The 26,602-nt window shown below is 35.8% G+C and overlaps 1 protein-coding gene across 4 annotated transcripts in view; it reads right to left on the bottom strand.

The window, feature by feature from the left end:
• The window catches only part of ANKRD12 (ankyrin repeat domain 12), a 124,302-nt gene that overhangs the window by 89,671 nt on the left and 8,029 nt on the right, over nt 1-26,602 (bottom strand). For all 4 annotated transcript variants that reach the window (XM_044243396.1, XM_044243400.1, XM_044243399.1 and 1 more), the window contains exon 2: nt 1,900-2,037. In XM_044243396.1, the coding sequence (XP_044099331.1) occupies nt 1,900-1,986 (87 nt within the window). In that variant the 5' untranslated portion in view covers nt 1,987-2,037. The remainder of the gene's footprint in view (nt 1-1,899; nt 2,038-26,602) is intronic.

Raw genomic sequence — 26,602 nt, 5'->3', positions numbered from 1 at the left:
TACAGGAACAAAGCTGCTATATTTTACTAGAAGTCAGTCAATATTAACTTTGAATAGTTAGATGCATAGTATAATCCAGAGAGCAACCTCCTAAGATTACAATTCAAGAGATCAGAAATTTAAGAAGTTTAAGAAGTCAGAAATTTAAATAGCACACTAAAAAATATTTAGAATAAAAAAAGGCAGCACAGATCAGAGAGAAACAAAAAAAGAATATGAAACAAAAGAACACAGAGAAAAATGGCAAATATAAAACCAACCCTATAAATAATTATATTAAATGTAAATGGGTCATTTTAATCAAAGGCAGAGATTACCAGTACAATCAGGCAAGGAAAAAAAAAGTATCTATACTGGAAAATAAGTAAAATTATCTTTATATGGAGAAGACATGATCCTATCTGTAGAAAATCCTAAGGAATCCACAAACTTTTAGAACCAATAAATGAATTCAATAAGGTCACAGAATACAAAAATCACTACATAAAAATCAACTGTATTTCTTACACTAGCAATGAAAAATCCATGAAGAAATTAACTAAAATAGCATCAAAAAGAGTAAAACACTAATAATTTAACAAAAGAAGTACAAGAAAGATTTATACACTAAAAACTATAAAGTATTGCTCAGGGAAATTGAAGATCTTAATAAACAGAGATATTCTGGGGTGATGTACTGGAAGGCATACTGTTAAGATGTCAATACTATCCAAACTGATCTATCTATTCAATAAAATCCCTATAAAAATCCCAGTAGGTTTTTTGTAGAAACTGACAAGCTAATCCTAAAATTTGCCTGGAAATGTAAAGGACCCTGAATAGCCAAAACAGTTTTTGAAAACAACAAAGTCTGTAAACTTAAAATTCCTGACTTTGAAAGTAGATATGGGATTGACTGGGAGTTGGTGTGGAAATAGGGACTGAATGCAAACGGGTATGAGGATCATTTAGCAATGAAGGAAATGGTGTAAACTGGACTGTGATGATGGCTGTACAGCTTTATAAATTTACTAAAAATCACTGGATTATACACTAAATGATTGAATTTCAAGGGTATATAAATTATACCTCAAAAAAGTGATTAAAAAAAAGATTTGTGTACAAATGTTCATCACAGCTGTATTCATACTTGCCAAAAACCGGAAACATTTCAGATGTCCTTCAATAAGAAAATGACTTAGGGGGAAAAAGACTTAAAAGAAAAAACAAAAAACCAAAAAGGAAAATCCAAAGATAATGTATAAAATTAACTAGATAAAGGAGAGTGATACCAGTTAGGAGACAACTGCAAAATCTAAATGAAGGTTTTGAGGGCCTAAATTAAATAGGAATGAAGAAGGACAGACGTAAAAAGAATCATGGTCATTGGCAATGACTAATAATAAACAACAAAAACTATTAACATTTACTAAGCACACAGTCTGTAACAAGTATTATATTAGGCACCATACTTAATGCCATTTCACCGTCACAACAGTTCTCTGAAGCATGTGTCCTCCAATACAGAGAGAGACACAGAGGCTGGAAAAGTTATGTAAATTTATCCAAGGTTAACACATGGAAATTGGAATTGCAACTGTATATGTGTTTTTTGCTACTGGGGGTCAGGAGGTGGAGAAAGAAATGCCAAATGATTGTGAGGTCTTGGATTTTTTTTTTTCCACACTATTTCAATGATTATTTAAGTAAATATGCCACATTAGTAACTGTGTTATCTCAGCAAATGAAAGATAACCTTTTTCTTAGGAATCCAATTTAATTCTCAAGGTTTTAGATAAATGGTTTGGATTTATCTGGCATCCAACTGCTTTTTATTTTATGGGTAATTACTAAAAATACTAAATGGGGAGTTTTTCCCAATTTCAAAAGAGTCAACACATCTTTAGTATAATCATATACCTTTCTTCCGTATGGTTTTTCTACCATATTGCTGTCACTGTCAGAATTTTCACTCTGAACTGGTTTTGTGAACCCAGATTTGGGCATCTTATAGCTGTTCAGCTAGCTTCTTCTTTTATCAGTCTTCTCATCCTGGATCTGTAAAGAATGGATATATAAGAGTTATTTGTATACATACGCAATGAAACCTACTTAAAGGTATATACCACGATTAATGCAATTTGTTACTCTCTGTCTCTGTAAGTCCTGGCCTAAATTAAGTTGTCATTTGAGAATTTGAGCATCAAATTAAAGTCTACTCAGCTTGTCTCTGAAAGGAAGAGAAATACTTTTAGATTTTTTTCCCACCTTCTCTAAACTAGTATCTAATATGCAGTTTTCCAAGGAACAACAATTAGTAGAAGTGAAAGCAGTAACAAAAGGTTAATAATTTCAGCCTGGTTCTAGAGGTAGAAGGTTGTAACAGATTCTCTGGTAGTTCTGCATTGCTCTGGAATTTACTTCTAAAGACCCAATGAAGAATCTGATAAGTTTGATTGCAATTTTATAATATCTAATTTCTTTTAAAATTAACTTAAATTTTGAAACCATTCCTACTTAAAATTCCTGGAGTGTTTATTCTTCACTCAACTCCCAGACATTCCTAGGCAATTAGTCATTTTATCAACCTATTCATTTGCTTAATGTTTATCATACTGTAATTATCCTGTCATATACCATTTTCTTTCTAATTTGATCAATCTTCTGTTTCCTGTTCTGCAGCAGGTCAAGAGCCTTCTTAGAAGCTTGTGCTTACATAACAAGCTTACATTTGAAATGCAAAAAAATTCCAAGAAGGGAGTTTTACATACAAAAAGGGAAGCTGTGAGACTAGACCAGTGTTGCTAATGACCCATCAGCTACATGTGGCTGCTGAAAGTTAAATTAACTAAAATTAAAGTTAACTTCTGTCCAATACAGACATATATTTATTTCTACTATGACAGAGAGCTCTACTGCACAGCACTGGGACAGACTGAAGTTGCTGGCCAACAGGAGCATTACTTAGACCACAACATTAAGCAGAATGACTGTTAAGTCTAATTTTTAATTATTTCATGCAGTAAATTTCCTACAGATGGATATTACAGGTCTAAGTAAGCTAAGTTCTACCATCTATGTGAATTATTAAAACCCAGACACCTTGAACAGAGGATTAATAACATCTTCTGTGTTCTTTAAATTGTTCTACGGTGCTTTAAAATGTTTGATTTCAACAGGCGAAACAAACCCCAAAATCCCTTAAATGAATGACTTAACTTGTAAATTATCAAAACTATATTAAATTAATCTGAAAGCCAAATTAGAATACATTCCAACAGAAAAAAACTGCCAAAATTCAAATAGTTAAAATCTTTCATTTATAGAGGAGGAAATAAACTTGAATAAAGAAATCTTTTTGATACTACACACATGATGCACAGTTTACCTTGGGATCATTCAACTATTTAAACTATAACCATTTAAACAGAATCATTTAAACATAGCACCACCCTCAAATCTAGCCTTGTGTAAAGCTTACAGAGTTACGGTTATGAGTCATACATAAACAGAAAAATTCTGACTCAAAAATAGAATGGATCTGCATAATATCAACAGGCATTAGTCTAGGTCTATATTAGACTATATATATTAGAATATATATATATTAGACTATATATTAGTCTATAAAGATAAAGCATTATCTCCTTTGTAGATCAAGCAAGCAAGTTACTGGTGAATGTAGTACTGTCTTGAGTATTTTTAAGAAAATTATACATAGCAATAATATTCTATTAATGGACTGTATGTCAGAAAAAGCTTATATTGTCTTTTCATAACTTTATTTGGAAAATCTCAGAACAATCAAAATAAAATTAGATTCTAAAAATATTACTTCGATCCATAAATACTAAACATTTAATATACATTTAGGTTCTGAGCCCATGCTATATAATGTAACTGCTGGAGCAACGAATATACAAATGATACACAAATGATAATCAAATCACATCAGGTAAACTAAAACCGAATACCTTAAAATATACAAATAACCAAAAAGAAGGCAGGAAAATAAAACTGAGGAATGAAAAACAGAAGGAACAAACAAAACAATGGTAGACCTAATCCAAACAAACCAAAAATGATATGAAAGGCAAATGAACTAAACACACCAATTTAAAAAGAATGTCAGACTGTATAACTACTGTAACACTGTAACACTGCATGTTAACTGAGCTAGAATTAAATAGATAGATAGAAAATTGAAAGAAAAAAAAAGGAGACTATCAGAAGGAAAGGGGGAAATGGCCCTACTATAAGCTATTTACAAGAGACTTACTTCATATGTATAATACAGGTGGGTTAAAAGTAAAAGAATGGAAAAATTATATGCCATGCAAGCACTAATCAAAGGAAAGCTAGAGTAACTACATTAATATTAGACAAACAGATCTCAGAGCAAAGGGGAATTTTACATATTACACTCTGATAAAAGATCAGTTCACTAAATGTGTATGCAACTAGCAACAGAGCTTCAAAATACAGGAAGCAAAAACTGACCAAACTGACAGGAGAAATAGACAAATTCATAATTATAGTTGAAAGCTTCAACTACTCTCAATAAGACAGAAAATCAAAATGCATAAAAAAGAACTGAAAAATGCCATCAACTCAAGTCAATTGGATCTGACATTTGTACAAAAATCTGCCCAGTAACAGGAAAATATTCATTCTCAAAGGCACACATAATATTCATCAAGATAGGCCATGTCATGGGTCAAAAACAAACATTAATAAATTTAAAATAATTGGGGTGCATGGGTGGCTCAGTCAGTTAACTGCCGGACTCTTGATCTCAGCTCAGGTCTTAATCTTAGGGTTGTGAGTTCAAGCTTTATGTTGGGCTCCATGATGTGTCCAGAGCCTACTTAGACACAAACAAACTACAGATCAATATAAAAGCTCATGATCATTTACCAGAAAATCTTCAATGAAATATTAGGAATTTAAATTCAGCTATATATAAAAAGGACAATCCATCATGACAAGTGGGATTTATCCCAGTAACTGAAGGTCAGCTTATTGTGTGAAAATCAATCTATGCAATTCACTCTGTTAACAGACTAAAAGCGGATAAAAAAAAAACAAACCCAAAAAAACCAAAAAAACGATAGTCTCAACAGATACAGAAAAAGCATCTGATAAAAGTTAATACTTATCAATGGCAAACAACTCCCAGTAAGAGTAGAACTTGAGGGGCGCCTGGGTGGCTCAGTGGGTTAAAGCCTCTGCCTTTGACTCAGGTCATGATTCCAGGGTCCTGGGATCGAGCCCCACATCTGGCTCTCTGCTCCGCGGGGAGCCTGCTCTCCCCACAAACCCACCCACCCCGCCTATTCCCCGCCCCCCCGGGCCCTGCTCTCTGCCTGCTTGTGATCTCTGTCTGTCAAATAAATAAATAAAATCTTTGGGGGGAAAAAAAGGAAAAGAGTAGAACTTGAATGCTTTGTCTCCTAAGATGAACAATGAGGCAAGAATGTACATTCTCATCACACCTCATCATCTTTTCCCCCCCTGAGGTATAACTGATAAATACCATATATATCTAAGGTGTAAAATGTGTAACTTTCTATATCTATACATACATACATACATATATATGTGTGTGTATATACATATATATATAAAATGATTACCACAATCAAGTTAATTAAAACATTCATAGCACATAATTAACATTTATCTATGTGTGTATAGTAAGAGCACAGAAGTCTATACTCTTAGAAAATTTCAAATATAATACATTATTAACTATAGTCAGCATGCTGTACATCTCCCCATTGCCTCCAATCCCCAGCAATGACCATTCTACTCTTTGCTTCTGTGAGTTCATTTTCAGATTCCACACGTGAGATCATACAGTATTTATTTTTCTGTCTCTGGCTTATCTCACTTAATGTAATGTCCTCCAAGTTCATCCATGTTGGCTCATATGGAAGGACTTCCTTTTTTCAATGGCTGAAAAATATTCCATTTTAAATACAAAGACCATATTTTCTTTATCCATTCATTTATCAGCAGACATTAAGGCCAATTCTATACTTGGCTATGACAACTAATGCTGCAACACATGAGCAGAAATATCACTTAGAGGTACTGATTTCATTTCCTTTAGGTATACACTTAAAAATGGGATTGCTGGATCCAATAGCAGTTACTTTTTTTTTTTTTTTTTTTTTTTTTTTTGAGGAACCCCCATTTCTTTCCCATAGAGGCTGCACCAACTTACATTCCAACAAGAGCGTATAAGGGACCTTTCTCACCATATGGTCACCAACTCTTGCTATCTCTTGTCTTTTTGGTAACAGCCATCCTAATAGGTATAAGGTGAGATCTCATCATGGTTTTGATTTCCATTTCTCTTATGATTAGTAATGTTGAGCACCTTTTCATTTACTTGGCCATTTGTGTGTCTTCTTTGGAGAAATGTTCAGGTCCTTTGTCCATTTTCAAATAGAGTTTGTTTGCCACTAAGCTGTACATATTTTGGACTTTAATCCCTTAATGTATGGCAAATATTTTCTCTCATTCCAAAGGCTTGCCTTTTCCACTGTTTGCTCTACTGTGCAAAAGGTTTTCAGTTTAATGTAGCCCTACTTACTAAAAATTTCCTGGCACGCTTGTTAAAATACACATTTAATAGGCTGAAATAGAACCAAGAATTTGTACTTTGTAATAAGTATCCTAGTGGTTCTTATCATTAGGAAAATTTCAAAACAAATTAGTGAGTATTTTTACTGGTATTATAAAAGTTCTCATAAGGACTCATTTCATAATCTAAGACCAGGTATTTCTCTACCTTATTAAGCCATACATGTTTATATTAAATGCATGCATGTGGGTGTGTGAGATACCATGTTAATTTAAAAAATACCTACAGTAAGCAGCCTGAGAGTATCATTAAAATTTTTTTAACTGTTATTTCCTTTCTCCACAAGATAACTCTTTGTGAGAGTACTTTAACTTACAAAATTGACCCTAAAAAGCACTCAAACACCGGTATCCTATTTATTTTATTCTACTGATTGTTACTATGCCATAAATGTTCCACAGCTTTCTTCTCTTTGATTAATCTGTTTCCATTTTTGTGAAAAGTATATGCAGCAACTCTTAGTTTCTGGTCACTGCCTCTTAATTATCACCTTTAACACTGGCTTCTCTGGAAGTTTATTTTTCCCTCCACTCTAGATAGAAAATTTGTTGCTTCCTCAATTACTGCCTTCTGAAGATTTTTATTTTTTTTTAAAGATTTTATTTATTTATTGTCAGACAGGTCACAAGCAGGCAGAGAGGCAGGCAGAGAGAGAAAGGAAGCAGGCTCCCTGCTGAGTGGAGAACCCGATGTGGGGCTCCATCCCATGACAAGAGCTGAAGACAGAGGCTCCACTGAGCCACCCAGGCGCCCCTAGATTTTTAAGTTTAAAACAGTCTTAAAAGAAGCCTGCAAACCACGGATTATATTTCTTTTAGATTGTAAGTAAAAAACGACTATAGTTTTACACAATTCTTTACCTTTTAGTAGAACTTTAAAAGTATTTTCCAAACTGATTTTTCAAAGCCTTCTTCATTGGAATCTCTAGAAATTGCTTCTGATGTGGGGTGGGGGAGGTGGGGAGAAGGGATGAGGAAGAGAATCATGTAACTGTAAGAAAACTACTGTATCTTTAATCTCTTGACCTATGTAAGGTGGTATCCACCTACCTTACTCAATCCTTCTTTCCAGTAGAAAAATATTCTATAAGCACAGTTTTTTGGATTACATATGCATTTGCTTTAGCAAAAGGAGTCCAACCGATCCATTTTTGGGACAAAATGCACACATACCTAAAAAATCCAGTTCCTGGAAATTTGCCAAGAACTATTGATTAAAAATGCTTATCACGGGGGGGGGGGGGGTTGGGGGAAGGGGGGAAGGTTATGGACATTGAGGAGGGTATGTGCTTTTGGGTAAATTGGAAGGGGAGATGAACCATGAGAGACTATGGACTCTGAAAAACAGTCTGAGGGTTTTGAAGTGGCGGGGGTGTGGGAGTTTGGGGTACCAGGTGGTGGGTATTATAGACGGCACAGCTTGCATGGAGCACTGGGTGTGGTGAAAAAATAATGAATACTGTTTTTCTGAAAATAAATAAATTGGAAAAAAAAAATAAATAAAATCTTAAAAAAAAAAAAAAATGCTTATCACTACCCACAGTGTACAGTTTAACCAAGCAAGTACAACTAATTTAGCCAGAAGCAATGTCTAGACTAAACTAATGTTAAGTTTAAATTTAATAACAAGAAGGGCAGATTCAAACAACACAGCTAACTCAACATGAATAATGATAAAGATAAGCATCCTTCTTCAAGGCTGAGGTACCTGCAATGTCAAGTTTTGCTTGACAGACTTCTTAGTATAATAACAAAACTGATTCTTCAGGAAACTGTAGTAAGTTGCTCTTTTTTGTTGATGACTTACTCTTCATCCTAAGGCTAACAATGTGGAGCAATCTTCCTAGCAGAGAGTACAAAATCGCCCATAGAAAAAAGCCAAACTTTATTGAGGAAATGCTTTGAAAAACTAATCAAGAAGGAAATAAGCCTAGGAGCAGTCTGTAGGGAAAAGCTACTCAACATGATAAAACAAGTGAGGGTTAAAGGAAAAAATTCCAGGAAGAAAAAAATACTACTGGTAGACTACTGGCAAGATAGGGAGGAGAGGGGGAAAAAAAAACCCAAAAAAACAAACAAAAAACCACCCATAGTTGGTAGTATGGCTGGAAGAGAACTTGGGAGAACAGAAGTAGATGATGGAATCTGTTAAGTTATACGCTATGGACATAAAATATTACATAAAGTAAAAGTGAAAATCCACAGATGTATTCCTTTAAAGAAACTAAAGAAAATTCTGTATTTTGAGATCACTTTATAGTTTTATAGCATTCAGTGAGCAGTGGACCCTCAGAATCAATGCTTTAAACATTATTTTTTGTCAGCTCTAGTTACTTTATCTTCCAATTATAAGTCTAGTCACTCTATTTTCCAAATTATAAGTTTGACTCCAAAATTCTTCACAGGGATATCACAAAATACTAGAATTTGTCTTTAGCTTCTAGCTATAAAACGAAAAGGTATCAAACTCAGTCTGTCAGCAAATCTTTCCCAATTATCAAATATGCTTAGCTTTACTACTACATACAGCTCCATACCTAGTTGGCAATTAGTACTCATCCTTTAAAAGCATTTTTACTATGATGATGGTGGCAGGAAGAGAGGAAGCTTTCCTCTAAATGTGCTAAGATAAGCAGAAGTTCTTAAAAAAAAGGGGGGGGGGACACCCAAGAGAAAATAAGAACAAAAAGTACTTAAACCAAAACTTAGCAATGGATGAATACAGACCACATGGAGTACAAGTTAACTGAAATCTAAACACAGATGCAAAAAACTGACATTTTATAAAATGGTTTATTTCCCTCACTTCAACCCTGCCTAAAACCGACTTTTAAGTTAAAGACAATCAAACTGTGTTGGCATTTGTTTTTAGCTTTGATGAGATCCTCTTTAATTCATATTACTGCTTCTAGAACATTTCAATTTACTTAAAATAAGCTCTTTTGGGCTTATGCCACCCGGTAACTCAAACTTACCTGACTATCAGAAGCAAAGCAGAATGGTTTGTTGATGTTGTTGTTTTTAAGATCCAGATGTCTAGCTTTATCTTTAGAACTACTGAATCAGAATATCTGGGAAGGGAGATAAACACCACTTTTTTAAAAACTGTCTTTAGTGGCTGCCAGGGGCTGGGAGTAGAGGGAAAACAGGTTTCCTTTTGGGTAATTAAAAATGGTCTACAATTAGGTAATGGTGATGGTTGCAAAACATTGTGAATATACCTAAAACCACGAAATGGTACACTTTAAAATAGTTAAAATAGGAATCATATGTGGATTTTATTTCTTTAAGATTTTATTTATTTGACACACAGAGAAAGATCACAAGTAGGCAGAGAGGCAGGCAGAGAGAGAGGAGGAAGCAGGATCCCCGCCGAGCAGAGAGCCCAACATGGGACTCGATCCCAGAACCCCAAGATCACGACCCCAGCAGAAGGCAGAGGCTTTAACCCACTGAGCCACTCAGGCACCCGTGACTTTTATTTCAATTTTAAAAAGTTCCAGGTGGTTTTCCAGTGCACATGAAAGCTGTTTTATACCGTACTGTAGTCTATTAAGTTGAAAAAATGGATATACCTTAATTAAAAATATACTTTCTTGCTAAAAACGGTTAACCATCATCTGAGTTTGGAGTTGTAATCACTGATCACAGAACACCATGACAAATAATGGAAAAGTGTGAGATACTGCAAGACTTACCAGAATGTGATACAAAGACACAGAGGAAAAAAAAAAAAAAGAAAAAAAAGAGAGAGAAAAAATTAAAATTAAAATTAAAACAAAACAAAACAAAAAAAAAACAAAGACACAGAGAGAGCAAATGGCTGTTGGAAAAATGGCACTGACAGACCTGTTCCACACAAGGTTGCCATAATATCTAATTTGTTAAAAAAAAAAAAAAAAAAAAGGCAATGTCTGCAAAGTTCAATAAAGCAAAGTACAAGAGAATGAAGTATGCCTGTTTATATACATAATTACATGTAATTTAAATTTAAATTATAATAATTTAAATTGTGGTTAAATTATAGTCATTATAACTATGCATATGTAATTACATATAACTTAAATTTAAAATATATATAAAATTTAAATTGTGGTGACATATACATAATATAGAATTGACTACTTTTTTTATAGAGGTATAATGACATGTAACATTACATTAATTTCAAACATAAAACGTAACAATTCAGTATTTGTATATACTGTGAAATGATCACAATAAGTCTAGTTAACATCTGTCACCATACACAGTTGCAAATTATTTTTCTAATAATGAGAAATTTTAAGATTTACTCTTAGGAACTTTCAAATTGGCAATACAGTATTATCCATGCTGTACATTATGCTGTCACCATGCTGTACGTTACATCTTTATGACTTGTTTTTATTTTTTAATTTTATTTTAAATCATGTGACCCCCTTCACCATTTACCCCCACCTCTAGCAACTACTATTGTCTTTATCCATGAATTTTGTCAGTTGTTGTTGCTGTTTTGTTTTTTTTTTCCAGATCCCAAATTTAAGAGAGAGCATACAGTGTTTGCCTTTTTGTCTGACTTATTTCACTTCATACAACTGTCCTTATGGAGCTCCCATGTTGTGACAAATTCATTCTTTTTTTATTGCTGAATGATATTCGTGTGTGTGCGCGCGCAGGCGCGTATGTGTTGTAGGGGCCAAGGTAAGGCCACCCAAAACCTACCACAACAGCATATTATTTTGAATTGCAGCTACTTGGGAAAGTGCACGGACGGATACTTAACACTCTTTTGTGTGTCTGAAAGCAGGAAATATATCTACCATATAAAAGGCACCCTCCCTGTACTAAGTGAAAAGGCATCCTTATCATCAGCGATGGGGACTTCAAAAATGAAAAAGCTGTAGAAACAAATCTACTATCTCAGCCCAAATTTCACTTAAAATTCCTACTACATAAAGTTCCCAAACATGTTTTCTTCATCCTCTCAATTCCTCACAAATTTACTGTCTTTGTCTAAAAAGTATAAAAACTGTCTGCCTTGCCCATTTCTTGGATCTCATTTCATTATTGGGCCTCCATCAGCACATAAAGTTTTGGGCTTTTTCTCCTGTTAATCTGTCTCACATAAATTTAATTCTTAGTCCAACTGTAAAGCCTTGAAGTGTAAAAGAAGAATTTCTCAGGGCACCTGGGTGGCTCAGTGGGTGAAGCCTCTGCCTTTGGCTCAGGTCATGGTCTCAGGGTCCTGGGATGGAGCCCCGCATCGGGCTCTCTGCTCAGCGGGGAGCCTGCTCCCCCTCCCTCCGCCTACTTGTGATCTCTCTATGTCAGATAAATAAATAAAATCTTAAAAAAAAAAAAAAAAAAGAATTTCTCCTTCTCTATTGTACATACCATAATTTCTTTATCCATTCATCAGTCCATGAACAAACAGGTTCTTTTCATATATTGTCTATTATGACAATAAGGCAAAAACATGGAAGTGAATATGTATATCCAAGTATTTTGTTTTCTTTGCATAGATGCCCAAAAGTGGAATTCTTAGATCATATGATAGTTCTATTTTAATTTCTTGAGGAACCTTCATACTATTTTCCATAGTGGCTACACCAATTAATATTCCCACCAACAGCACACGAGGAAGGTTCCCTTTTCTCCATACCTGAACCAATACTTACTCCTGTCTTTCTGATAACAGCCATTCCAACAGGTGTGAACAGTATCTTATTGTGGCTTTCATTTACATTTCACTAATGATTAATGGTGTTGAGCATCCTTTTGTGTACCTGTTGGCAACTTGAAGGTCTTCTTTGGAAAAAACGTCTATTCAGATCTTCTTCCCACCCTTAAATTGCATTGTTTTCTTTTTTGCTAGAGTTGCAGGAGTTAATTATATCTTCTAGATATTAGCCCCTATCAGATATATGATTTTAAAAATATTTTCTACCATTCAGTATGTTGCCTTTTCATTTTGTTGATGGTTTCCTATGCTGTGCAGAAGCTTTTTAATTTGATATAATCTCACTTGTTTATCTTTGCTTTTACCTTCGGCGTCAGATTCAAAATAGCACTGCCAAAACCTATGCCAAGGAGCTTAACACTGGTTTTGTTCTAGGAATTTTTTAATTGAATTCCTAGAATTTATGGAATTTTCATGACTTAAGCTCTTTGAGTAGATTTTTGCTTAGGGTATAAGACAGTAGTCCAGTTTTCCCAAGACCATTTACTGGAGATAACTGTCCTTTCCTCTTGTATACTCTTGCCTCCTCTGTTGTAAATTAACTGACCATGTATGCAGGAGTTTATTTCTGGGTTCTCTATTCTGCTCCAGTGACCTCTGTGCCTCTTTTTATGCCAGTAACATGCAGTTTTAATTACTATAGCTCTGTAACATAGTTTGAATCGGGGAGTGTGATGTCTTCAGCTTTGCTCTTTTTGAAGACTACCTTGGCTACTTGAGGTTTTTTGTGATTCCAAAGAAATTTTACAATTTGTCTGTTCTATTTCTGTGAAAAATGCCACTGGCATTTTGATAGGGATTGCATGCATCTACAGCGTGCTTTGGCTAGTATGGACATTTTAATAATACTGATTTCCTCCAATCCAGAATATGTCTCCACTTGTGTCATGTTCAACTGCTTTCATTAACGACTTCTGGTTTTCAATATACAGGGCCTCACCTCTCTGGTTAAATTTATCCTTAGGTAATTTTTTCTTTTTGATGCAATTGTAAATAGGGCTGTTTCCTGATTTCTCTTTCTTATAGTTCATTAGTATATAGAAATGCAACATATTTTTTATGATTTTATATCTCCAAACTTTACTGAACTCGTTTACTAGATCTAACAGTTTTTTGGTAGAGTTTTCGATATATATTATCATGTCATCTGCAATGACAGTTTCACTTTCTCCTTTCCAATTTAGAGGTCTTTTATTTCTTTTCCTTGACTAACTGCTCTGGCTAGGACTACCTATACCGTGTTGAAAAAAAACAGCAAGAATGGACATCCCTGTCTTGCTCCTGATTGCAGATGAAATGGTTTCAACCTCCCACAATTGACTCTGATGTTAGCTCTGAGCCTGTCACAGATGACCTTTATTATGTTGAGGCACATTCCATCTCTACCTACTTTGTTGAGTGTATTTTTTTTTTTTTTTTGGTAACTGGATGTTGAAATTTGTCAAATGCTTTTTCTGCATATATTGAGATATGACTTTTACCCTTCATTTTTCAATGTGCTATATATATCACAGTAGCTGACTTGAGAATGTTGATCCATCCCCATATACCTGGAATAACTCCATCTGATCATCATGTATGATCCTTTTAGCGTACTGTTGAATTTGGTTTGCTAATAATTGTTGAGAAGTTTTGTATGTACATTCACATCAGGGATAGCGGTGGCAATTTTTCGTTTCTTATGTTATCTTATCTGGCTTTGCAATCACGATAATGGTGACCCCATAAAATTATTTTGGAAGAATTCCCTCCTGGGGGCGCCTGGGTGGCTCAGTGGGTTAAAGTCTCTGCCTTTGGCTCAGGTCGTGATCCCAGAGTCCTGAAATCAAGCCCTGTACCAGGCTCTCTGCTCAGCGGGGAGCCTGCTTCCCCCTCTCTCTCTCTGCCTGCCTCTCTGCCTACTTGTGATCTCTGTCTGTCAAACAAATAAATAAGATCTTAAAAAAAAAAAAGAATTCCCTCCTGTTCTATTTTGTGGAAGAGTTTGAGAAGAACTGGTATTAACTTATTTGGATGTCTGATAAAATTCACCAGCAAAGCCATCTGTTTACAAGCTGACTTACCTTCCACCTATTTTGCCTACACCCCACTTCCCACCTCTGGCAACCAGCAATATGTTCTCTGCATCTATGAGCTGTGTGGTTTTGTTCTGTTTTAAATTTCACATGTGAGATCATATGAGATATTTGTCTTTCTCTATCTGACTTATTTCACTCAGTGCAATGCCCTCAAGGTCCACCATGTTGCAGCAAATGGCAAGACTTCATTCTTTTAAGGGCTGAATAATATTTCATTGTACACACATACATCTTCATTAGTTCAGTTCTCAATGGACACTTAGGTTGTTTCTGTTTCTTGGCTACTGCAAATAATGCTACAATAAACATGGAAGTGCATAAATCTTTTTGAGTTAGTGTTTTCACTTTCTTTGGAAAGATACCTAGAACTGGAATGGCTGAATCATACAGTAGCTCTTTTTAATTTTTTGAGGACTCTCTAGGGTGTTTCCCATAGTGACTGCACCAGTTTACATCCCCACCAACACTGCACAAGGATTCCCTTTTCTCTACATCCTCAATCACTTGTTATTTCTTCTAAGTGTATGGTTCTGTGGCATTAAGTATATTCACACTGTTGTGCAAGCATCACCACCATTCATCTTCAGAACTTTTTTATGCTTCAACAGAAGCTCTATACCTACTGAACAATAACTCCTCATTTCCACATTTCCCAGCCACTGGTAACCACCACTTTACTTTCTGTCTCCATACATTTAACTGCCTACATACCATGTATAAGTGAAATTTTATAGTATGTTTTTTTATGACCAGCTTATTTCACTAGCATGTCTTCAAAGTTCACCCATCTTACAGCATGTGTCAGAATTTCCTTCCTTTCAAAGGCTGAACTAATACGCTATCCACTGCATGTATATACCACAATTAGTTTATCCATTTACCCACTGACGGACACTGAAGTGGTCTCCACCTCTTGACTACTGTGAATAATGCTATGAACACAGGTGCCCAGACTGTACTACATACTATCAAACATACATTTTTATGCTTGCATTTTCCTTATGAATCATTCCTTTTCTTTTAGGCTTAACCTATCTCTGCTTCAAGATCAGAAAATATACTCACTGCTATTTCCTTTAACTTCTTTTGACATTTAACTCTTCCCATCTACCTGTAATGCTAATTTTTAATATCATTCTTATTCCCTTGTGTACCCAAACCTGTCTTCTCGTCTGGGTTTCTAGTCTGTTTCAGTACTTGGTCTTTCCATTCTTGTACCAATATTCTATAGTTTTGTTTTTTTTGCATTTGAGTATTTTATTTTTTATACTTTTTTGTATAGCTTTATAACAAATTTTGGTCCATCATCTTTTGTCAAATTACCTTCCCAATTCTCACCAAATAAATTTTAGAGTAATCTGGCAAGTTAAAAATGTTGATATTTGGGTCAAAGAAATAAACATAAAAATTAAGCCACAGAAATACTAGAGGGGTGCTTGGGTGGTGCAGTCAGTTAAGCCTCTGACTCCTGGTTTCGGCCCAGGTTGTGATCTTAGAGTCACAAGATGGAGACCTACATGGTTCCAGACTCAGTGTGGAGTCTGGTTGAGATTATCTCTTCCTCTCCTTCTGTCCCTCCTGCTTGTGCTCATGCTCTCTCTTCCGCTAATAAATAAATAAATCTTTAAAAAAAAAATACTCGAAAAAATTCTTTAAGATAGGTAAGCTTTTCTAAAATGTGATATAAAAGATGAAAGTCATTTTGTTAGAAATCCTAAATAAAACCTGTAAACTAGAAATGCAAATATCACAAGCAAAAATCAGACAACAAATGAAAACATTTCCAACACAAATGGAAAAGGACTAATAATCAAAGAGTTCTAAACAAATCACTTGAAAACAGACAGCTTACCCTAAAATACCAAAACAAAAACCAAACAGAAGATACAAAGAGGCAGTTTAAAGAACAAGAAAACACAAAGAAGTATTCAAATCCATTTCATAATTTTAAAACTATAAAATAATGAGACCCTTTTCACTAAAAAGACTTGATAAAGACTAAAGCTGTGCTGGCAAGGGTTCAGGGAAACCTGAATACTCATACACTGCTGATGGTGATGAAACTGGGATAACCTCTTCGGAAAGGAATTTGGTTGAGTCATTAAAATACAAATGCAGTCTTCTGTCTTAATAATTCAATTTTTAGTAATTTATCCTACATGTGTGCTACACAAATATGCAAAGGTTATTAAAAAAAAAAAGACATCTGGGACTCCTGGGTGGCTCAATTAGTTAAGTGTCTGACTCTTGATTAAGGCTCGGATCACGATCTCAGGGTAGTGAGATCAAGCCCGACAGTGGGCTCAGAGTCTGCTTGTCCCTCTTCCTCTGCTCTTCTCCTGCCACTCAAGTGCTCTCTCCCTCTCTCAAGTAAATAAACAAAATCTTAAATTAAAAAAAGAAAAAAAAAAAAAAAAGACGTCCACTGAAATATTACTTGTATGTCCTAACACAGTGGGCAGGGGGAGTCCTAAATGGCCATTTACAAAAATATGGTTAAACAAAGTATAGTACATGTTTTATGCTGAAAATTGTGCAAACAATAGAGCAAGCTCTTTTAAAAAAAAAGGGACATTTTTTTTTCTTGACATCTCCTCTTCTGTAGAACTTATAAATGTTGGGAATGCCTCAGGACTAGATCCTAGACCCTTTTTTTTCTTTCTTTTTAAAAATTTTAAAAAATTTTTTACTGACGTTTAATGTATTATTAGCCCTGGGGTACAGGTCTGTGAATCGCCAGGTTTACACAATTCACAGCACCTAGACCCTTTTCTATTCTTTTAACACACTCCCTAAATGACCTAATCTAGATTCATGGCTTTAAGTATCATTAAATGCCAAGGACATCTAACTCTGTACCTTTAATCCTTATCTAAAACTCTATATTTGTATATCCAACTGTCTGTTTGACATCTTCATATGAATGTCTAACAGGCATATGAAACCAAATAGGACTACAGAGAATTCTTGATTTTTCTGTCAAATTTTCTCCTCCACGCCCCCATCCATCTTCTCCATTTCAAGAAATGGCATCACCATCTACCCATTACTTAAGTCAAAAATCCAGAAAGGTTGACTCCATCTCTACTACATATCCCAAATTAAATCCATGTCCTTTTATCTTGATTGCTACCCATCCCAAGTTACTATTATCATTTGAACAGGCTAACTGCAAAAGCTTCACAAATAACTTCCATTGCTTTTACTCTTACCCTTCTTCCTTCCTCCTCTCTTTCTTTCTTGCTCTCTCACCCCTATGTATACCTTCTACAGGCAGCAGAGGGATCCTTTAAAACTACAAATTGGATGAAACCACTGCCCTGCTTAAATTTTTTTACTGACTTTCCACTGAACTTGAATAAAATCTAAACTAAACTATGTACGCTATATGAAAAATTATGGAACAATTTTTTAGGCATTCAAAATCCTCAGAGATAAGACAAGATTGATAATATGAAGTAAGATTAAACAGAAGCAAGAAGAAATACAGAGGGGCTCCTGGGTGGCTCAGTGGGTTAAGCCTTTGCCTTCGGTTCAAGTCACAATCTCAGGGTCCTGGGACCTAGCCCCACATCCGGCTCTCTGCTCAGCAGGGAGCCTGCTTCCCCCTTCTCTCTCTGCCTGCCTCTCTGCCTACTTGTGATCTCTCTGTCAAATAAATAAATAAAACCTTAAAAAAAAAAAGAAGGAAGAAATACAGAGTAGAAAAGTATAATGGCTGAAATAAAGAGCTTCACAAATTTGATAAATAATAGAATGGATAAGCCAAAGAATGAGCCAGAAGATCAGGTAGAAGATAGCTGCAGAAGGCATAAAGAGGGGATTTAAAAAAAAAAAAAAACAAGCAAATAAAAAAAGGGGAAATATTAAAATTAAGAGATAAAGATATTAGAAGCAGCAGAATCCATATAATAAAATTCACAGAAAGAAAAAATGGAGAAAACAAAATATTTGAAAAAATGACCAATAATTTTTCAGAATTGAGAAGATGAAAGACCTCAGATTAAAGTTTCTGGAATACATCCGGGCACACAGATTTCTGAATAAGTACTGGCTGAATGAATGAAGGAAATAAGAGAGAAAAGTAATTACACTCACATTATAAATTGGAAAAGACAAAAATCTCAAAATCTTCTAGGGAAGAAGTACAGGTCATGTTAAAAGGAAAAGAAATCAAATGGATAGAGATATCAGAACTTACAAAAAAGCAGCACTAACAGCAAAAAGATAATGCGGTAATATCTGTAATTAAACTAAACTGTTATTTAAAAGTGAGGGTTACCTAAAGATATTTTCAGGCATAAAAAGCCTTAGAATGTTTACATACAAACACCCTGTTGAAACTGCTTTCATATAGGCACTCAAATAGGAAGTGAAATAAATCTGTGAGGACAGTACATGATATACGTGAGTAAGAGTGAGTAAATAATTAATAAAGCATATTTTATATAAAAAGTAAGAAAAAGGATGGATGGATGCTTGAAGAAAACTCCCAGCAAGCCCGAACTAAAATTCAACACAACATCAACCTGGCTACTGGGAATCTGGTGGTGGAGGATGGGATGAAGACCAGAGGACAGTGAGAAAGCAATTAAAATCCTTGTTTTAAAATTAAAAAAAAAAAAAAAAGTACTTGTCTTGTTTGGAGGGAAGATACATCACACACACACACATTCAGGATTAAAAAACTGTAGAAAATAACTAGAAGTTTAGTAAACAGAATGTAAATACTTTCCAATGTGTAATTATAATAAATGAAAATGGATTAAACTCATTAATCAAAAAGATAAAAATCTCTGCAGCTAGATAAAAGATTCAGCAATATACTTTCTAAGAGAAACCATGAAAGGATATTAAAAAGGTTAAAAATAAAAAGGCAGGAAAAATAAACCCAGGCAGGTAGTTAGACTTTGTTTCTTTGCTGTTTGTTTACCCCACTCATGAATTCAGACCTTTCCAGGTCTGGGCTCGACTCGCTGCCATTCCTGGGCCTTTGAATTCCACCACTGCATTAAAGCTCACCGGTTGAGGAATATCTGTTTCCTTTATAGAAATGGGCTTCACTTTCTGTTTTCTATTATGATGATGAGTCTTGTTTCCACTTCAGGCACCTGCAGATTCCTATTTCTAGCTTTTAAACTCCACTGTGTACTTTTTATTGTTTTATTTTTATCTAGCATTTCCACATATTTGAAAAAGGCAGCTTCCCCAGTCTACCATTTTGTCTAGAAGGCCCTAAAACATTCACTTTAGACTAAATACAACTGAAAAACAAAATTAAAGTTACTCAAATTCTTCACCTATATTATAAAATAATAAAGCTAAACTGATAAAGATATGGAAAGTAATTAAATGATATCTTAGCAGTCGCTGATACATATAAAATATTCAAATACTGCCCTCTAAGTCCACCACTAATTTTACATTCAAAGAAAAGATAGGACCATAATCATGGAATAAGAATTCCATTTTTCTTGTTTCAGCTTTCCCTGGGTTGCAGCTGTTCTGGGGGTGAAACGTTCCCTTCAAAATTGTTTAAAAAAAAAAAAAGGCATCTAATAAAGGATCAAATTATGGCAACAGAATTAAATGATCCTTAAGAGTCATTCAGTTAGGAAACTTACAATTCCATTGACCATGATTTCATCTTGGAACTTGAAATCCAAGACTCTATTCTGAGACCTACCACTGACTTTTTGGTTGACCTTCATCATGTCTCACAGTATTTCTGTTTCTTTTTGAAAGTAATGTTAGGCTAGATGACAATGCAGATCTCCTATCCTTTCAAAAATTTTGATTCCAGAATAAGAGATTTAGAATAACTGCACTCCAAATTCTACTTTTCTATGAATGCAAAAATGATAGTTTAAATTATTTTAAAAAATGACATCCTTATTTCTGCCTTCCCCCCATGCAAAAAAGTGTAAACCATTACACATAAATACTAGGTTATTTCCTACTTAAAGACCATACGACTTAATTCCCTCACATTTCAAAAGTGGTTCTAAGGGACGCCTGAGTGGTTCAGTCAGTTGAAGGTCTGCCTTCAGCTCAAGTCAGGATCCCAGGGTCCTAGGATCAGATGGAGTCCTCATCAGGTTCCTTTCTCAAAGGGGAGCCCACTTCTCCCTCTGCCTGCTGCTCTCCCTGTTGTGCGCTCTCTCAATCTGACCCCCCCCCCAAAAAAAAGAAAAGAAAAAAGAAAAGTGACTCTAAAAGAAGTGGAAAAGGCCTCACAATAAATGGCATGTTTCTAAAATATTAACTGGACTTCCCCCCCCCCCCGACTACTTAAACCATTCAAGACAGAATGCAGTCTATGAAAGGAGATTGTGCACTCTTTATCATACCAATGGCTGACTTTCACCATATTTTCTGGCAGCTATTCCGTAACATTTTCCCACAAGAATATGACGGTTGTATTCCACACCAAGAAATAAGTATCATAAACATGACAAATTTAACCAACAGCATGCAAAAGATGAAGACAAACATCCACAATCTTTTAAATAAACTCTCCCCAACAGCGTCCTTAAAACAATGTTCTTAAAAGCCCTTAAGGAAAGTTTATGGTCTATTTTATAGTTTTATAATAACTTTTATATTAACTTTACTAATTATAAAATCTAAAAAAATAAAAATTAAAAAAAGAATAGGTCAACTTCTACTTGGTTTGCTCTGGAGAACTATACTGTTCTAGGGGAAAGTATAATGAGATGATAGGTGAGTGAGTGTCTCAGACAAAGGAAGAGGGAAAGTATAGGCACTTTCATGTGTTTTATGTTTTCTAACCCAGCCACCAGAATAGGACAGGAAATAAAAGACTCAGGACAGAAGCTCAGTCCAGTAAATATAGCCTTTTGGGCTGGTGCTGCTAAATACTATATCTTTCAGGAATCTAACCATGCCAGGTAATTCAGAACACTATTCAAAGTAAATACAATGATCAATTTGGTTTAGCTATATTTGTGTATTACTTTCAAAATTCCACTAAAGTAAACCTATGGCACAAAGCAGAATAATATTTAAATAAACCAACTGCCTGAAATATAAACAACCAATATCTACTAATAATAGCCAAGCCTAAGGCAAAACATATTAGGAGAAATTTAGCAAAATAAGTACTAGAAGACCTGAGTTCTTATTTTCACTCTGGGTCTCCATCTTCTGATTTTAAAATGAAGTCCATTCCAGCTCTAAAATCCTATCACTCTTTATCTCCCCCAACTCTTCCCCCAATATAGACAGAGGGTGAAAAGTATGTCCAATAAGCACTGGTCTAGAAGAACGGATTCCCCTCACAGCTCAAAAAATTCGTATTTGATGTTAACTACTTAACTATGAATATTTCCTTTAGCTATCATACCCCAGTTCGCTCATGCAATTTTTTAAAAAAAGATTTTATTTATTTGACAGAGAGAGTGCTAATAGGCAGAGGATGAGGCAGAGGGGAAGGGAGAAGCAGATTCCCACTGAGTGCAGGGAACCCAGATGCCACCCAGATGCCAATGAGATGCGGGGCTTGATCCCAGGACCCTGGGATGATGACCTGAGTTGAGGTAGATGCTTAACTGACTGAACAACCCAAGTGCCCCACTCATGCAGTTTTAATGACTTAATATTTCCTAAGCATCTTTATGCTAAGCAATGGAACTACAGATAAGACACAATTCTAGCCTAAAGGAAATTTACTGTTTTAAGGGGTAAAAGACAAGTTAATTACTATATGGAACAAAAAAATGTTACAAAAATAAGGCAGCACTACCACAAAGATATCACCCAACTCAGATGCATGTATATGGGGGTGTGCTTGGGGAAGTTCAAGAAGAGGTAAGTCTAAGATAGTCCTGAGGATGACCACCAGGCAGGTAGATAGAGACAGGGCTGCAGACGGAGAAGGATACGCATGCGCACATTCCCACATGAGAAAGCAGGCCACTCTGAAAGGATAGCAAAACTTGAAAGCACAGTGGGTAGAAAATGAATCTAAAGAAAGTAGGAAAGGATCACATCATAAAGTGCCTTGAGATTGTGTTGTTCGATCTTAATGATGACAAAAAGCACTTTAAGACTTTCGGGGTGCCTTTGTGGCTCAGCTGGTTGAGCAACTGCCTTCGGCTCAAGTCATGATCCTGGAGTCCCAGAATCCAGTCCTGCACGGGCTCCCTGCTCAGTGGAGAGGCTGCTTCTCCCTCTGATGCTCCCCCTTCTGATGCTCTCTCTCTCTCTCTCTCTCATTCTCAAATTAATGAATAAAAACAAAAGACTCTTAAAAAGGCAGTGACATAATTTAAGTAGTGTTTAGAAAGGTGTTGCTGGTGAAACTTTTGAAGACAGACTAAAGAGAAATCAGATGAGAGACAAGTAGACCACTTAAAGTATAATCAGATTGTGAGGTAGGGAGAATTATAAACAAGAGCAAAGAGGTTTAGAATGACACCCAAGTTTCTGGCTCCAGCAACAGGAAAGTTGTTGAAAGTAATTTAAAATACAATAATTCGGGGTGCCTGGGTGGCTCAGTGTGGTTAAGGCCTCTGCCTTCGGCTCAGGTCATGATCCCAGAGTCCTGGGATCGAGCCCCACATCGGGCTCTCTGCTCCGCAAGGAGCCTGCTTCCCTTCCTCTCTCTTTGCCTGCCTCTCTGCCTACTTGTGATCTCTGTCAAATAAATAAATAAAATCTTAAAAAAAAAACAACAACAATTTGAGGGGCACCTGGGTGGCTCAGTTGGTTGGGCATCCTACTCTTGATTTGGGCTCATGTCATGATCTCAGGGTTGGGGGACTGAACCCCACATCCCACATTGGGGCAGTGGGCAACATGCTCAGTGAGGAGTCTGTCTGAGATTCTCTCCCTCTCCCCCTCCCGACACATGTGTGCATGCTCTCTTTCAAATAAATCTTTTTTTTTTTTAAATGATTTTATTTATTTGACAGAAAGAGAGACAGCAAGAGAGAGAACACAAGCAGGGGGAGTGGGAGAGAGAGAAACAAGTTTCCCACTGAGCAGGGAGTCCAATGCAGGGCAGGGCTCAATCCCAGGACCCTGAGCCACCCAGGCACCCTTCAAATAAATAAATCTTTAAAAAAAGAAAATAATTTATGAGACTGACATGCTGCCTACTGCGCTAAGGAGGCACCTAAAAGAAAATAATCTAAAAGAAGCAATTAGCATTTGTCTATTGTAATAGTAGCAACTAATAGTAGCAACTAAATAACATCTAAAATTTTTAAAAAACAAAATTCTCATTACTTTATTAGACAATATTTACAAAAGAGATTAGTGGTAAAAAGATGTTTCTTGACACTGTCGAACACTGGACCATACAGGACCACATTCTAACGATGTATTTAGGCTTTTAAAGAAATACAGGCAGTTGTGTCTACAATGATCTATTTGTCCTGGGTATCTAGTACATCTATATGCACATTTATTTCCAGAACTGTGAAGACGTATTATATAAAATACTTATCTGCAACTGAGAGAGGTGGCATAAATAACTTCTAAAGTTTGAAGATTCTAAAAACAAGCTGCTGAGTTACTGACCTCTTTCTAGCCCGACAGGGTTCTAAATTGTGCGACTTCTATAGACCAGCAGAGGGCTGCAACAGCTCAGAGAAAATGGTTAGGCGTAGTTTTCCTTGCACCCCTGGCACTGGGAGCTGAAAAAATTACCAATGGCTAAAGCAGAAATCTAATAGAATCTATGTATTCGCTTCACTGTCAACAGATTCTAAAAGGGGTCAGGAGTAATTTCCCAAACCCTGAAAACTAGAAATACTCATTATTAAGCTTTTTGCCACCAGCTCCTTTCTCTTCTGTCAAAAAGGTAAAGTGTCTGGAGGCCAAGTAAAATCTTACCACCATACAGTAACCAGGAGGAAAAAAGCCAATCAAAATGATTAGCAAATCATCACTTCCTTTTAGACGCACAACTCCACACAGCTCCTATCAGAGTAACCTTCCTAAAAACAGTTACATTGTTAGGTTATTCTTATACCTACTCTACCAATTCTGTTCTGCATATAGTACAGTGTTGAAATCTAACTTCCCCTTGCCTAGATTTTAAGGTACATTTTTACCTCACATATACATTATTTTCAACTCCCTTTCAGACCACTCCTACTATTATACAATATGCAATAAAGTTAGGATGAAAAGAGGTCACTGAAGTGAACTTTGAAAAAAGAAACAAAATTACATAGGTCTAGAGAAAGGGAAATGCCGCAGCTGGGAAGTTTGTACAAAGGGAGATAGGAATTCCCCCTCAGGGAGTAAGGAAATGGATCTAGGAAAAGTACACCGGGGGCTTCCACTGAATTTGTAATGTTTATTCTTAAGCTGGTGATAGGTACCCAGGAAGTTCATTATGCTGCTTCCTGTACCTTTTATATTATTTGAAATACTTCAAAATAAAAAGGCTTTTGTATTTTTTTTCTAAAAGATCTTATTTATTTGACAGAAAGAGATCACAAGTAGACAGAGAAGTGAGCAGATAGATGGGGGAGGAAGCAGGATCCCTGCAGGGCAGAGATCCCAATGCCCGCCTCGATCCCAAGACTCTGGGATCATGACCTGAGCCGAAGGCAGAGGATTTAACCCACTGAGTCACCCAGGCGCCCAAGGTTTTGGTATTTTAACTTTGCCCTCTTCTCCTGCCCCTCAAAATACAAGCAGCTGAATCCAGTGCCATTCTAAATACTCCTTATAGTTTAATCCCAAGTAATGCCCTAACTCACCTTAACAGCTTTCTTTTAAAATAACAGTGCATACTTTACCTTCAAATGGAAGGATTTTTAATTGTTTAGATAATCTGGTATACTTTTAACACTGGTACATAAAAATGTCAGAGATTTAGGATAAAGGTCATGGCATTAAAAAAAAAAAAAAAAGATTCCCAGAATCACTGCTTCTATAATTATAAACTTATGATCCCAAAACTCGTCTTTATCTATACCCAAACTCTTTATGCAGTTGAGAAAGTGCTGAAATTAGTACCTGATGAGAGAGCAATACCAGTGGAAGTATTAAATTATTTCTAATCTACATACCACAACACTATTCTTACCCAGACCCAATTATAGCATTGGTTGTAACACTGCTTCACACTAGAGCCAAAATTTATAGCTTTCATATGACTCCACACGTTGAATTGTTTGGGCTTTATTTCAATACTTATATGCTAACCCACTTTTTCTGTAACCTGCATACTGACCAATAACCTACTTACTCTAATATACACAAGAATTCACGGTAAGTGCATATTTCAGGGCATTTAAAACAAAACATGCTCTAAATAGGCTTAGGGAGGTATATATACATATTACTGGTAGCTTTTTTTTTTTTGGCCACAGCAATTTAGAATTATAAACTGGTTCCTTACCAAAGTATACTGAAGAGAGTGTTAAGGAGAAATATGGTAATGGGGGAACCCGAACAAGTAAATTCAATATATTAAAATAACTGTAAGAAAGTAACAAGAAAAGGTAGTATTGTGAAAACTCCAATCCCCATGGGATGTGATGAAATTCAGGTATACAACACTGAACAAGAGAGATATGATCTAATGTCCTTGCAGGGTTTACACGTTCCTTTCTGCAACAACCAGAAAGTAATTTAGGTGAGAATAATACTGCCCTGGAGTGCCTAGGTGGCTCAGTTGATTAGATGTCCAATTCTTTTTTTTTAAAGATTTTATTTATATATTTGACAGAGAGAGATCACAAGTAGGCAGAGAGGCAGGCAGAGAGAGAGAGAGGAGGAAGCAGGCTCCTTGATGAGCAGAGAGCCCGATGCGGGACTCGATCCCAGGACCCTGAGATCATGACCTGAGCCGGCTTAACCCACTGAGCCACCCAGGCGCCCCTAGATGTCCAATTCTTGATTTCAGCTTGGGTTATGATCTCAGGGTTGTAGGATCAAGTCCCACATCTGACTCTATGCTTAGTGCGGTTTCTGCTTGTCCCTTCTCTGCCCTTCCCCCTCTTGTGCTGCCCAACCCCCTCAAAATAAATAAGATGTTAAAAAAAAAAAAAAAGAACACTGTCCTCCTATTTCACATGTCTATTTTTTGTTCATTGAGTATAAACACCTAAAAAAGACAGAGACTATAATACTGTCTTTGCATATATTTTCCCAAACACCTGCCTCAACAATAAGGTCAATGCTTTCA

The sequence above is a fragment of the Neovison vison genome, chromosome 3 (genome assembly GCF_020171115.1).
Source record: "Neovison vison isolate M4711 chromosome 3, ASM_NN_V1, whole genome shotgun sequence".
NCBI classification, from domain to species: domain Eukaryota; kingdom Metazoa; phylum Chordata; class Mammalia; order Carnivora; family Mustelidae; genus Neogale; species Neogale vison.
Note: the sequence above shows the minus strand (reverse complement) of the source record. Positions and strands in the feature narration are given on the sequence as shown.